Source organism: Synchiropus splendidus, chromosome 12, assembly GCF_027744825.2.
Source record: "Synchiropus splendidus isolate RoL2022-P1 chromosome 12, RoL_Sspl_1.0, whole genome shotgun sequence".
Taxonomy (NCBI): Eukaryota; Metazoa; Chordata; class Actinopteri; order Syngnathiformes; family Callionymidae; genus Synchiropus; species Synchiropus splendidus.
In genome coordinates, this window is record NC_071345.1 from 7,474,958 (window position 1) to 7,487,506 (window position 12,549).

General features: G+C 42.5%; 1 protein-coding gene across 1 annotated transcript; it reads left to right on the forward strand.

Annotated features, from left to right (window-relative positions):
• Positions 1-86: 86 nt before the first annotated feature.
• On the forward strand, positions 87-11,892 carry cdc40 (cell division cycle 40 homolog (S. cerevisiae)). Its single transcript, XM_053882028.1, has 15 exons — positions 87-285; positions 640-726; positions 921-1,050; positions 1,133-1,219; positions 1,297-1,436; positions 1,715-1,811; positions 1,908-2,047; positions 2,532-2,606; positions 2,734-2,779; positions 4,428-4,529; positions 5,071-5,186; positions 5,920-6,053; positions 8,939-9,015; positions 10,644-10,788; positions 11,295-11,892. Exons 1-15 carry the CDS (start codon positions 94-96, stop codon positions 11,470-11,472), a joined length of 1,746 nt encoding a protein of 581 aa, XP_053738003.1. The 5' UTR covers positions 87-93; the 3' UTR covers positions 11,473-11,892.
• The last annotated feature ends 657 nt before the right edge of the window (positions 11,893-12,549 follow it).

The window sequence follows — 12,549 nt, forward strand, 5'->3', positions numbered from 1 at the left end:
TAAGTACATTACAGAACAATTCATATTACGATTTTACGTTTACCACCACGGATGTGGATGTTGCGTGTTTCCGCTGGATTCACAACATCCAAGATGGCTGCCGCCGTATCTTCCCTCGTTTCTTACGGGAGCGACTCCGATTCGGAAAATGAGTCGGAATCGAATACAAGTTCTGAAAAAATGGACCAGATGAACCCGGACTCCACAGCTCACCTGAAGCCGCTAGAAAGCAAACCGACTATGACGCTGGCGGTTCTGAATTCCGCTCCCGAGGTCGCTGTTAAGGTGAGCTAGCCGTGTTAGCTGGGAGGCTAACCGTTTCTTACCGTTGTTGATTTTGAAAGTTCGAAACGTTGATCGCTCCTATTCAGTATAAATATGGCGGTCATGTTCTTTCTTCGTGTACTTTTTAAGTTATTCCATTGCTTAGAACTTGTTAAGGTGAGTCACTTTGAAGAGTTCTGCTAACGTAATACGAAACAGATATGTGTTTTAGATACTGTTTAGAATGCCTTCATTCTTCCGACTACTTGTTTTAGTAACCGTTAAAAAATGTTACCAACCGGTTTGTTTGGGTTTTCTATATGTATTGGGGCTCACGCCCAAGTGGTCACAAATATTATCAATTTATTCTTGTAGGAATCTGTTGAGACTGGCACACATCTGGATCCATCGTTAAAAGAAGTCTCCTACAATCCAAGATATGAAACTATGTTTGCACCTGAGGTATGTTACGTTCTGACTCGGTCTGGTTTCATTTTGTTTGTCATTTTAATGTTGTTTGTGAACATCGTCATTGTATGGTACATGCATATAAACCTCATTTACACAATAAACACATCTGCACTTAATATAACAGTTTATTTATTCTCTTATCTGATATATTATATAATACATGTTCCATTTACTTTTTTGCCCAGTTTGGCCCCGAAAATCCATTCAGAACGCAGCAGATGTCTGCCCCGAGGAACATGTTGTCTGGTTTTGCAGAACCAGCTCATGTGAATGACTTCATGTTTGAGCAGCAAAGGAGAACCTTCTCAACCTTTGGTAGGCTGTCTTCCTGTGATGTATTTCTCGGTGAATTCGACATCTCTTGGCATTTAAGAACGTGTCTCAACTTTTCTACCAGGTTATGCTTTAGACCCATCTGTTGACACACAGGAAGTTACCATCAACAGTTACATCGGCGCTGTGGACGAAGCTGAGAAAAACAAAGGTACAAACAAGTACATTTAACACCTCATTTATAACTTTTTGGAGAGTAACGTTTGAGCGTCTCATTTTTTTGTCCAGGGTTGACAGTGTTCGAGAGTGGGCACAAGAAGCCGGAGAAAAGGAAAAAGGTCAAGGGGGGAGATGCCGGAGAGATTGATAACTTCCTCGGACCATGGGCAAAATATGTAGATGAGCAAAACATTGCCAAGCCGACAGAGGTGTGTGATCATCTAGAATAATAACACATCAAGATTAACAGTTGTACAATTTTGAAAAGTAGTTCTCATAAATGGTTATTTAAGTTTATTGTTGTGGTGATACACCTAATGCTCCTTTTGCGCTTGGCTCTCTCATGTGTATTTTCTTAATATTCCCTCAGAAAATGGGTAAGGAGATGCATTTGTCTATAAATTTCAGTGTAAAAACAGTGTAATTCTGTTTTATAGTGAAAAATATCCAGTGAATTCCTTTTCAATTCTCTGCTTTTGTTATACAGGAAGAGAAGAAAGAACTGGACGAGTATCTTGCCAAAAAGCAAAAGAGAGGAAGGATTGAAGAACAAGCTCCTGCAGCGGAGAAGACCATTCTCCATGGTAAAGTTGTTAAATTATGAATGGAGTGGAGTTTCAGCGTAGTTGAATTAATTTTGAGAAGAGCCTAACCGTGCCATGGTTTTTCCTTCTTTGCAGTCAAGGACATGTACGATTACCAGGGCAGGTCATACCTTCATATTCCTCAGGATGTGGGCATCAATCTCCGCTCCTCAGAGCCTCCATCCAAATGTTATCTGCCAAAGAAGCAGATCCATGTGTGGTCCGGACACACCAAGGTCAGTGTAATAACTGTAGTGATAAATGCTCTGCATTGTGTGATGGCTGTAAAGACTTTCTCCTGTCATATTTCTTATTACTTGAAATTCATTGCAAGGTGAGATTATTGTCGTCAACAGATACATTCGTTATTCGGATGCAAACAATTGTTTGGGAAAGATTAGATTTCAGACCCAGATTTCCCAAAGAGCTTTAGGGACAAAGAAATCATTCAAGTTTTAAATTGGATTCTATCTGCATTGCACAGGGAGTTTCGTCATCCAGGCCCTCATTTGAAATTCAAAGAGGTCTGAAGAGATAATGTCTAAGGGCTGATGTCGAGATAATAGATGATGCCTTACTTGCTCATGTATCTCCCCGTTTTGAGGAAAAGCTTTTTATCTTGCACTCTCAAGTTTTCTTTGTATGGTCGAAACAAACTACGCAAACATCAAACAGTTTTGAGTAGCTTTTGATTCATTTTTATCTTTATGTATTTTTCAGGGGGTCAGTGGAATCCGCCTTTTCCCCAGATCTGGTCATCTGCTTCTGTCGTCCTCCATGGACTGTAAAATCAAGGTAAACAGTTGAACACAATACACGGGTTTTGACTTATGTTGAATAATGTATTGTTAGTGATGTTTTTATTTATTCATTCTTGCATCGATGAATCGCATCTTGTGACTCACATGAATTCTCTTGACAGCTTTGGGAAGTTTACAATGAGAGGAGATGCATACGGACGTTTATCGGTAAGCGTCTTACATTTGTGATAGTTATTTATATTAAGAACCTGGCAAACATTTATACAAATTAATACAGTGCATATGTTGTCTTTACTTGTCTTTGGGATTAGAAATTATTATTAGATCTCTTCTCCCATTTTTTAATGTGATATTTTGGGGCCTGAAAAGTCAAAGACAGTTGATACACGTGGGTCTTTTACACACTTCTCGGAGACAGCATGGTGTCAGAATGGGGGTTGTTTGCAGCTGCGGTTCTGCTTGTCAGCTTCTTCACCAAATATACATAATTCAGCAGCCCGGGGGCTTGGAATAGTTGGGGCTGGCATGGGGGTGAAAGATGGGGTGAGACACCAGGAGGTTTGAGTTTGTCAAGAGAGAGAACACAGTTGAGAACAGTGTTCAAGAAGAATAGCTGCGTTGCTGAAATGAGCCACGGAACCACCAATTCATGATTTTAATTGGTGCGGAAGGGTTGTTGTGTTGGCAGAGTTCCTGCTTGAGCCGATATTCCAATATGAAATATGAACTGTATTTAAGTGTCATAAACTTCCCGTTTCTTGAAAGTGTCCAATCTTAAACATTCAGACTCCTTGAGGCACCTGGAATAAGTAACAACAATTGGCTGGATGGACTATCTTCAATTGAATAATACACTTCTTGAACTCGCCTTTAAAATAGAATTGTTCCTTTACTTGTACAAGCTTTCTGCACTGTGATCAAAATCATGACTGACCATGACCATGGTGAAGTTAATGATAGCACAGTGGTTGTACAAAATGGTTGTGGTTGATCTACAATTATAGACTATGGTTGAAGATAAAACATGAAACAAATTTGATGCAATCTCTTGTGAATGCTTTATATTAAGTCAGTGCTAATGATTTATGATAATGCTAACAAATATCTGTCGAACAAGAAAAAAAATAAACAAAAATGGTGCTGTTGTTTTGTCATGACTGTTAAGCATCAATCCAACCGTCATCAGAGTATGAACGTTGAAATGTACTCATATTATGGTACCCCTCAGAAAAACAAATGATTCTCTGTGTTTTTTTTCTTTTCTTGCCTCATTTCTCATTCGGTTTTCTAAATGTCACTGCATGTGTATTGATCGCAGGAGAGAAAATGAAGCAGTTCAATAAAACCACCTAGGGGGTTGATAAATGTCCAACCCCGCCGAAAAAGTCCTTTTGGTAGGCAGAGTAGATTTTAATTTTCTTTTTGGAAGGCTCTCGGAGCAACCAGGTGAAGTGTACTTGAGATGTGTGTGTGTGTGTGTGTGTTTGAACTTTCCCAGAGGGGAGAGCCGGCGGAACAGCCACTTAGCCCTAGTGGACTCTCTTATCTCTGTGGAAACACTGGTGCGGATAAAATAAAAGCGTGTTTTAACAAGGGAAGCATCTGTGCTCAGAACCCACTGGGACCTTGCATCACCTACATGGAGAAATAGCCAAAGGGCTCCAAAGATTGGGATTAGAGGAAGATTGCTGGGGCTTCCAAAAGGCAGATGGTGCATGTCATATTTTCCTCCTTTTAATAATCCACAAGCCTCGATGGCCACCACATCTTTCCTGAGTTGAAATATCACGGCTGAAATGTGTCATCTTTGAACGCATGTTTATTTATAGCGTGTTTTCCCTGTGTGTTTTATCAGGTCACAGCAAAGCAGTACGAGACATTTGCTTCAACAACGCTGGAACCCAGTTTCTCAGTGCTGGTTATGACCGCTACCTGAAACTGTGGGACACAGAGACAGGTAACATCTGCCACATTTCCTCAATGATTGTTCGCCTTGCAGCAGACACCCACAATTGCACACAAGACTATTTTTCTGTTGACATATATTGGAAGGTTTTACTGGACTTAGTACATTTTAACAGCGTGCAAACCCAGTTCTCAACTTCAAAAATGCAGTAAGCCATGAATATTTAGTTCAGCAGTTTTTAAGTTTCTGGCCTTCAGATGTTAAAATCGCCCCATCCAGCAGAGGGCGGAAGTGTTTACCCCCGCACTAAAATGGTTCACAACTAAGTGGTAACAAAATGAAATCCTTTCAGCCTTTTTGTCATTCTTAGTTGAACAAACACATAGAACTACTGTTAATGTCTGTTTCAATAGATCCCTCACTCACCACAGTATCTATCAACTACTAAGATAAAACACAACTTTGTATTGTATTGACTTATTTGCAATTTGAAAACACCACCAAGTAATGGACCATCTTCTGCAGAGCTGTGTTTTTGAGCCGCAACGTTCTCTTGCTGCTTCGCTGACTTTCAATTTACTTCCCTTCACAGGTCAGTGTATCTCTCGGTTCACCAACAGAAAGGTACCATACTGCGTCAAGTTCAACCCTGATGAAGACCATCAGAACCTCTTTGTGGCCGGCATGTCAGATAAAAAGATTGTTCAGGTAAAAGATTCTGTCTGCTGCCTTAAGATTTTTAGATCTAGTCTGTGTCCACCCACGTAGCATGGGGCACATCGCTGTAGCATTTTCCAACCTTTCAGTGTTGAGCTAACTTTTAAATCTTGGACTGAAATAATGGCGACTGGCATTATATATCGATATGGAATAATTTAACTGAACAGTTCTTAGCTGACTTTCATTGAAGGTATTTATTCATGTGTGCCGGTTGAAATGAATTCATTCTTCATATTGCTGAGAGCAAGGTGTCATGTATGATTTACTAAATTGGATGGTCTGATTAATTCAATAGGTCTCTTATTTTCCTGCAGATACTGTACACATTAGTGTTATCATCATGCCCTGAGTGTTGTGGTTTATAGTTTGATTTAACTTCCATTCACCTGTATACTCGCAGGGACAGATTTATTGTATTCATATGAAGCTTAACTTAGTTCATCCTCAACGTGGCATTCAGAAGTTTTCATTTTTTTAAATACAGCTTTGAAGTAGGCAGATTCAAGCTGTTGTTGACGCCATCTGTACTGCAGAACACTGATGAATGATGTGGCAAATAAAACAGATGGTAGAGCTCAGTTATTTAGTTGATCTAAAAACAGGGAAACAATTTGACTGAACTATCCAAACTGCGAACCAGCACCAATAAATGTCAGCAACTTAGGTCGTCTTGCACAAGCTGATGTTCTCTCACAGTAACATCCGTCTTACATCCTCACAGTGGGACATCAGAACAGGTGAGGTGGTTCAGGAGTACGACCGGCATCTGGGCGCCGTCAACACCATCACATTTGTGGATGAGAATCGTCGTTTCGTCAGTACATCAGATGATAAGAGTCTTCGAGTGTGGGAGTGGTGAGTAAAGTCAGCATGTGTTTTGACATATTTTCTAGCTGGCACACTTGGGGCTGTTAGAAATTATTGATTTGCTCAAATTTTGCAGTACTTCATTGCGATATCTACATAAATAACACTATTAGTGTTTTCTTTCTGTGCACTGGAGTTGATTCAGGGAGCTGTTCCTTCCTCAGCTGGACTTTGAAATGTAACTAACGTTCTAACTGGACTGAGTGTGTAACAGTAACCTTGTTTTCATGCACATAATATTGCACTGCGTTAGCTGTTTTCACCTTAAAATTATGGCTCTTGTAAACGAATATTACAATATTTTGCTGAATTCACAGTGTCATGATACATCTTACCACCACTCATGTATCGCGATCCGTATCGTATCATGAGATATTTGCCAGTACAGAACCATAGGCACACTTTCTGAAGATGGAAATGTACCGACGTGTGGGGTGTCATTGCTCCTGCTGCAAGAGACAGAACAGAAAACTGCTCCCTGTTCATGTCGGGAATGTGTGCGCACATGAGTGCATATCTCTACAGGCAGCCCCGGAGTGTTCACACTTGGCAGCCCCACTTATATCGTATTAATTCATGCATATACGCTCTTGTTTTGATTGAGTTGTTCAGTCAATACTTTTGGGAATGTTTATAGCATGATGTATCCATTTTTGTTTGCTAGAATTTGCAACATTTGGTCCTATACATCACAGAAATTGACTGGTGACCGTGTGAAGAAGCATTTTTGTTGCAATTTCCTTTATAATAAGTTCATTTGGCAAGATGCAGAAGTTTTGCACGGGGTGATGTCATCTCTCTGAAATCAATTGCATTTGGCTTAGAAACACTGTTTCTGTGGGTGGTCCTAAACTTTTGGCTATGACTATGAAAACAGTTTACATTCTTTTTCCCCCTGCAGTGTAAACTCATTGAAGTATCAGAGACCACCAGGAGGGAGTATTTCTCATTCAGCATTCTTGAGTTGTAAACACAGTTGGCTCTTGTTGCCGAGAGATGATAAATATTTATGTGCCAGGCAAGGTGTTTTAGGCTGTTTTGATGCTGTGAAAGCAACAAGGATGAACTGGTGACAACTTGGAATGATGCCTCCGACCTGCTGACATTCTGAAATATGGACAAATATAGTGAAGAAGAGTGTGTAATACTCTGGAGAGATTTGTGGATCACTTTTGGCATCAAGATTCCCACGGGCATGTTTGCTGCTGCTGCGTGAGAGCAGGCGAGCCGAGTCAGCCTTCTCCCTCAGCTACCACCTGGTTCATACTTCTTGTCTCTGTATTCTTCTGAAAGCCCAGCACCACCCTGTGAGAACTGCTGGATAGGAGGTTTAGTCCGATTTAACCAGAACCGTCTCGTGTTGCGGAGCAGCTGAGCTGGAGGGAAGGATGGATGGATGGATGGATGGAAAATATTCCAAAACTTCATTCTGTCACATTTTCACACATGTGCTGGTGGGCCTTCTGAAGGCCTTAGATAATCTGTTGCTGGGTTTATCAACAGAGGAGACTCTGTTTGTGCTGGAGGAGGATTATGATCAATAAGGAATGCGCCGCAGCAAGCCTGCGCTCTGATTGGCTCTCAATCATGACGACATTGTTCTGAATAACTGCGGGCTCGAGCGGGAACAATGACAACGGCGATTGATCAGGAAGGAAAAAATAAGATGAAAAATCCTAAACTGTCGCTGGTGAGATTTGCCTTTACCTTTCACATGGAAGCTGCGAGGTCCGTTTCTGTAATTAGATTCTCAAAGCCTTTGCATTTTGTACAATCCTGCAGCAACAACAGGAGCAGGATTAGCACGTCACGTTTCTTTCCGCTCCTCAGCAGCAGCAGGCTGGATGTGCACCATTTTCTATTGGCAGCAAACATCCACAGATCACCGTATGCACACGTTTGATTGTGAGCCGCCTGATGAGCCCTTTCATTCCTGGTGTTTTGCATTGAAGCTGTATGTGTTTCCTTTATGCTTAGGATTATCTGGTCTGTAATAAGTGACGGAGGCAGTGGGCCGTAGTGGGGTCATTAGGGAAGACAAACTAGAGGGTCTCTTCATTAAAAGTATTCACTTTGTTACCGCAAATCTGCCGCTCGGCTCTGGGAGAAGATGTGGTTGGCTGAGTTCTGACTGATCCTCTGTGCGCACACACACACACACACACACACACACACACACACACACACACACACACACACACACACACACACACACACACACACACTCGCACAACTTCAAAAGCCCAGTCGTCGCATTCAAGAAGTACCGAGAGATAATCCAGAGTTCAAAAAAGTTTCTGATGGTGTGGAACTGCGCCAAAGGGCTTGGTAAATAATTGGTGACAAAAAGAAAGGCAAAATCCAGACTTTCTTCCCAACAGAATGGGGTTTGTTGAGTCTTCTGTCTATGTGCTGTGAAGTGTTGTATCAGCACAGCTGTCACCTTGGAAACCGAAAACTAAATTTTGTCACCTTTTCTCTCAATATTTGTTTTAATACAACGAGCTTCACCCCGGTCTCTCCTCTTCCTCACCAGTCTTTTTTTTCTGGAGTTGGAGGTGATCCAACCACTTTCTCCCCCAAGAACTTGCTATGTAGATGAGCTGAGGTCTTTTTTGACGTCCAACTTCAACACCATATGAGTCTTTAATCAACTTATTCATGTGGGTAGAATTTCTCCCTGGTCATTACTGAAGAGACAAATCAGGAAAGGAGGTTGAAAGAGCAGTTGGATAGGAGGCTGCTGAACGTGTGAACATGGCTTGTGCAGCAGTCGAACCACTGCGCTGCTTTAAAAGATCCAGCTCAGCTTGAATTATTTAATCTTCTCTCTTAAGGGGACTCCCTCTCATCTGGCTTTGTGTCTCTTTCAGGGACATCCCTGTGGACTTCAAGTACATCGCCGAGCCCAGCATGCACTCGATGCCAGCTGTGACTCTCTCTCCCAACGGTGAGTGGCTTGAATAGCAGGGTTTCAGTGGCGTGAATCAGTGTTTAACCGCAGCATTCAGTCATGTCGGCGATCGTCAAACACAAGTAAGCAGTCCGCTCACGCTTGCGTCGCCTGGTGAGATGGTTTAAGGGTTAAACAAGTCTGAGGAGAGTGATGGGCGGACGCAGCGCAGGTCAGCATGTGGGCGAGGTTCCAGGTCACCTAGACCAGAACAGCAGATGGACTTTGACTTCAGCTGCACGTTTTAAGTGCCCTGTCTTATATGGATGCTATTATCCTACTCTGTAAAACAGTGATACTATACAGCAACCTCCTTCTGAAAACATATATAATGTTATTTATTTATGCACAAGCAAGCAGTGTAGATTAGCCTGAAGCAGCCCTTTGGCCATTTTGTCATGTTTTATTTACCTTCATTTATCTGTGTAGTTATTTTTATTTTTTTTTTACCCTGCCCTGCTCAATTAAGGTATCGATTACTCACTGCTTATTATTCACATACCCGCCTCTCTCTCATGGATCTAAAGTCACTTGCCCTGGCCTCTTCCTGTGGTCTATCCTGAGCCGTCAGCAGCGACTGTGACATTTTTCTCTTTTCCATTTTGCTCCCATTTCTGATCTATACCGACTGATAGGAACAGCTTCATCAACTTGGCTGGTGTCAGTGTTAAAGTGAATGAGAAGCCCCGCTCTCATTGAAGTGATAGACTTGACAACCTGCCGACAGCTGGGGACGAAAGAAAGAGAGGGAGGGAGGGAGCAGTGACGGGAGAATTGGCCTCCAGTCACACGTATTAGAAGTGAGGATTCTCTCTGGATGAGGAATTAGGAGTTGTCTCAGCACCTCGTCTGTTCCCTTCCCTCCAGCTCCTCTCTCTCATTCTTCCCTCAGTGATATTACTGCTGCGCTGAAGCGCCTTGTGTCTCTTGGATTTGTAAATAATAGATTTGATCTCGGCAGGGCGCCTCTCTGTTCATCCAAACCGTAATGTTGCTCAACTGATGCTGCTGTTTTGGGTGGAAGCGGCTGAAGCTTTGATGTGTTGAGCCAGTACATTAGTGTAGATGCTGATAACTGAGGTGCACAGACATGACTCACTATTAGGAAGCTAAACAGTCGCTCAGCTAGCAGTGCTTCTGAGGAGCGGTCATCTCATGGCTTCTTGTTCTGGAAGGTAGCTCCTGTGTTGCAGCAAACAAATGCCGTAACACACTGTTGTAATGCCCTAGAACAACTCATGGTGAAGATGTGCAGAATACAAGACTACAATCTTACTGAGACACATTTACCTGCAACTTTCTTGACTAGATTTTCAGTGTTAGCTTGTCATAGCATTGTATATTAATAGTGTTGTAAGTGTATTTTAGCACTGCTTGATCATTGGTCCAACACAGAAGACAAGCTTGTAAACAGCAAACACATTTACCAACAGAGTGGCTCCTGAAGTCTGACATTTACTGACGTTTACTTTGAAGTGTGTCACTGAATATTTGAATGCGATAGGCAGCATCGTTTTTCCCCTCTTCATAAATATTGCATGAACGTGTCACTGTAGCAGCCTGGAAACATTGTGACTGTTGAGCACTGATTTTTTTTTCCCCCCCTCCCTGTCGACTCCCTAAAGGCAAGTGGCTCGCCTGTCAGTCTATGGACAACCAGATTCTCATTTTCGGAGCTCAGAACCGCTTCAGACTCAACAAGAAGAAGATCTTCAAGGGCCACATGGTTGCTGGTTACGCCTGCCAGGTGGACTTCTCCCCCGACATGAGGTGAGCCTTGGATGTTAAGTATAGCTGTCCGACCGGCGACAGATCTGAGCAAAAGTTAAGCTTAACACTGGTCCATCCTCTGAGTTTCTCTCTTCTCTCCTGCTGGGTTCTCAACCAGTGAGCTCAGACCCTGTAAATTAGCCTCTAATTTAATTGAGAGTTATATTTTTTGAGCGCCATTCAAGCTCTTGTGGCGCTTCCGCCAAGCGAGGCTGAAAATTGGCACTATTACGTCTGGAGGGGCATTTCAACTGTAAAATGAATGGGAGGCGCTGAATATGGGCTGGAATTGAGCAGGAGAAGGGACGCCAGGGTGAAACTGTGTGTTGAATACGTGCGTGATGGTGTCCCAGACACCGGTCGACTGCTGTCCTCGGGAGAGCTAACTAGGCCAGGTCAGCACCCTAATTATAGCCCTGAAAACTCTATTTGGATTCCCACTCACCCTCTCACGGTCTTCACCTCGAAAATGTCTTGGATAACATCCTCTCCCCATCTTTCCACAGCTACGTGGTATCAGGAGATGCCGACGGGAAGCTCAATATTTGGGACTGGAAGACCACCAAGCTGTACCACCGCATCAAAGCTCACGACAAGGTGTGCATCAGCGCCCTCTGGCATCCGCACGAGACCTCCAAGGTCATCACTTGTGGATGGGACGGGCAGATCAAGCTGTGGGATTAAACCGGCCGCTGCTCTGCTCCTGAAACATGCCGTCGACCCGATGACGTCTGATAGAGAATGGAAGCCACAGGGCTGGTATCCAGTCTTATTGTAGTGGTGTATTTTTATATCCTGTCCCAACACAATCATCTTCAGAAGGTGTCCTTTTAAACTTTTTTTTTTTCTTTTTTTAACTTGAGTCCTGTGTAACTTGTGAACCATGAGGTGAGTTGTTTAGTTTTTGTTCTGTTGTCACCTTCACCACCAGTGGAAATAAACATCGTACCAATGCATACAATGCTGTGCCTGCTTTGCTTGGACCGTCCCCGGGCTTGAGAGCGCTGCCTTCACCCTGCTGTCAAACAGCCAGTTCTCTCCGCATTATATTAAAAATGGAGCTCGACATCATTCACAGCTGAAGAAAAGAAAAAGATAGAGCAGACAAAAACCAAAGCATAAAAGAGTTATTCCTTTGTATCTGTGTTTTTCTTGTTTGTGAGCGAACTAAAGCTTAACAAGACAACACACAAGCCTCCGACCTTGTGGCGCCTGCCAACGCGCAGCATCTCTTCAAGTTTTTCCTGAGGTTTAAGTTTGCATTGTTCAGTCGTGTTAAAGTGTCATCACGTAGATGGACACATTCTTCCGCTCATCAATTCAAGGTGTTTCCTCCAGTGGAATGATAAAGCCTTTTTCCAATCTAGTGCATGAAAGGATGGAGTTTCAAAGAATGTGTGCCTGGCCTTCTGAAAGGAGAGGAGCTCTGTGGAGGTATTTCAGGCACCTTGCATGTTTAATAAGCTTGTTATGGCTCTTCATCTCAGCACAAAAATGTATTCAGCTACTCTTGAAACAAGACTTAAAGCTTTCACTGCGACTAAAGCTCCATAGCTGGTGCTGAATTTGTCCAAAGAGTGCAGTCTGGTGATTTAACTGTTGGAATTTATGAATGAGGATTCATCTGTTGTTTTTTTTTTAATAAATAATGAGCACTTCAGTATTGTAAATAGAATTGCCTTAATACTAATTTGTTTTTTAGAGTCCGTATTTCAGCTCATCAAAGTCATGTAAAGAAGCTGTATAATTTAGATAAAAAGC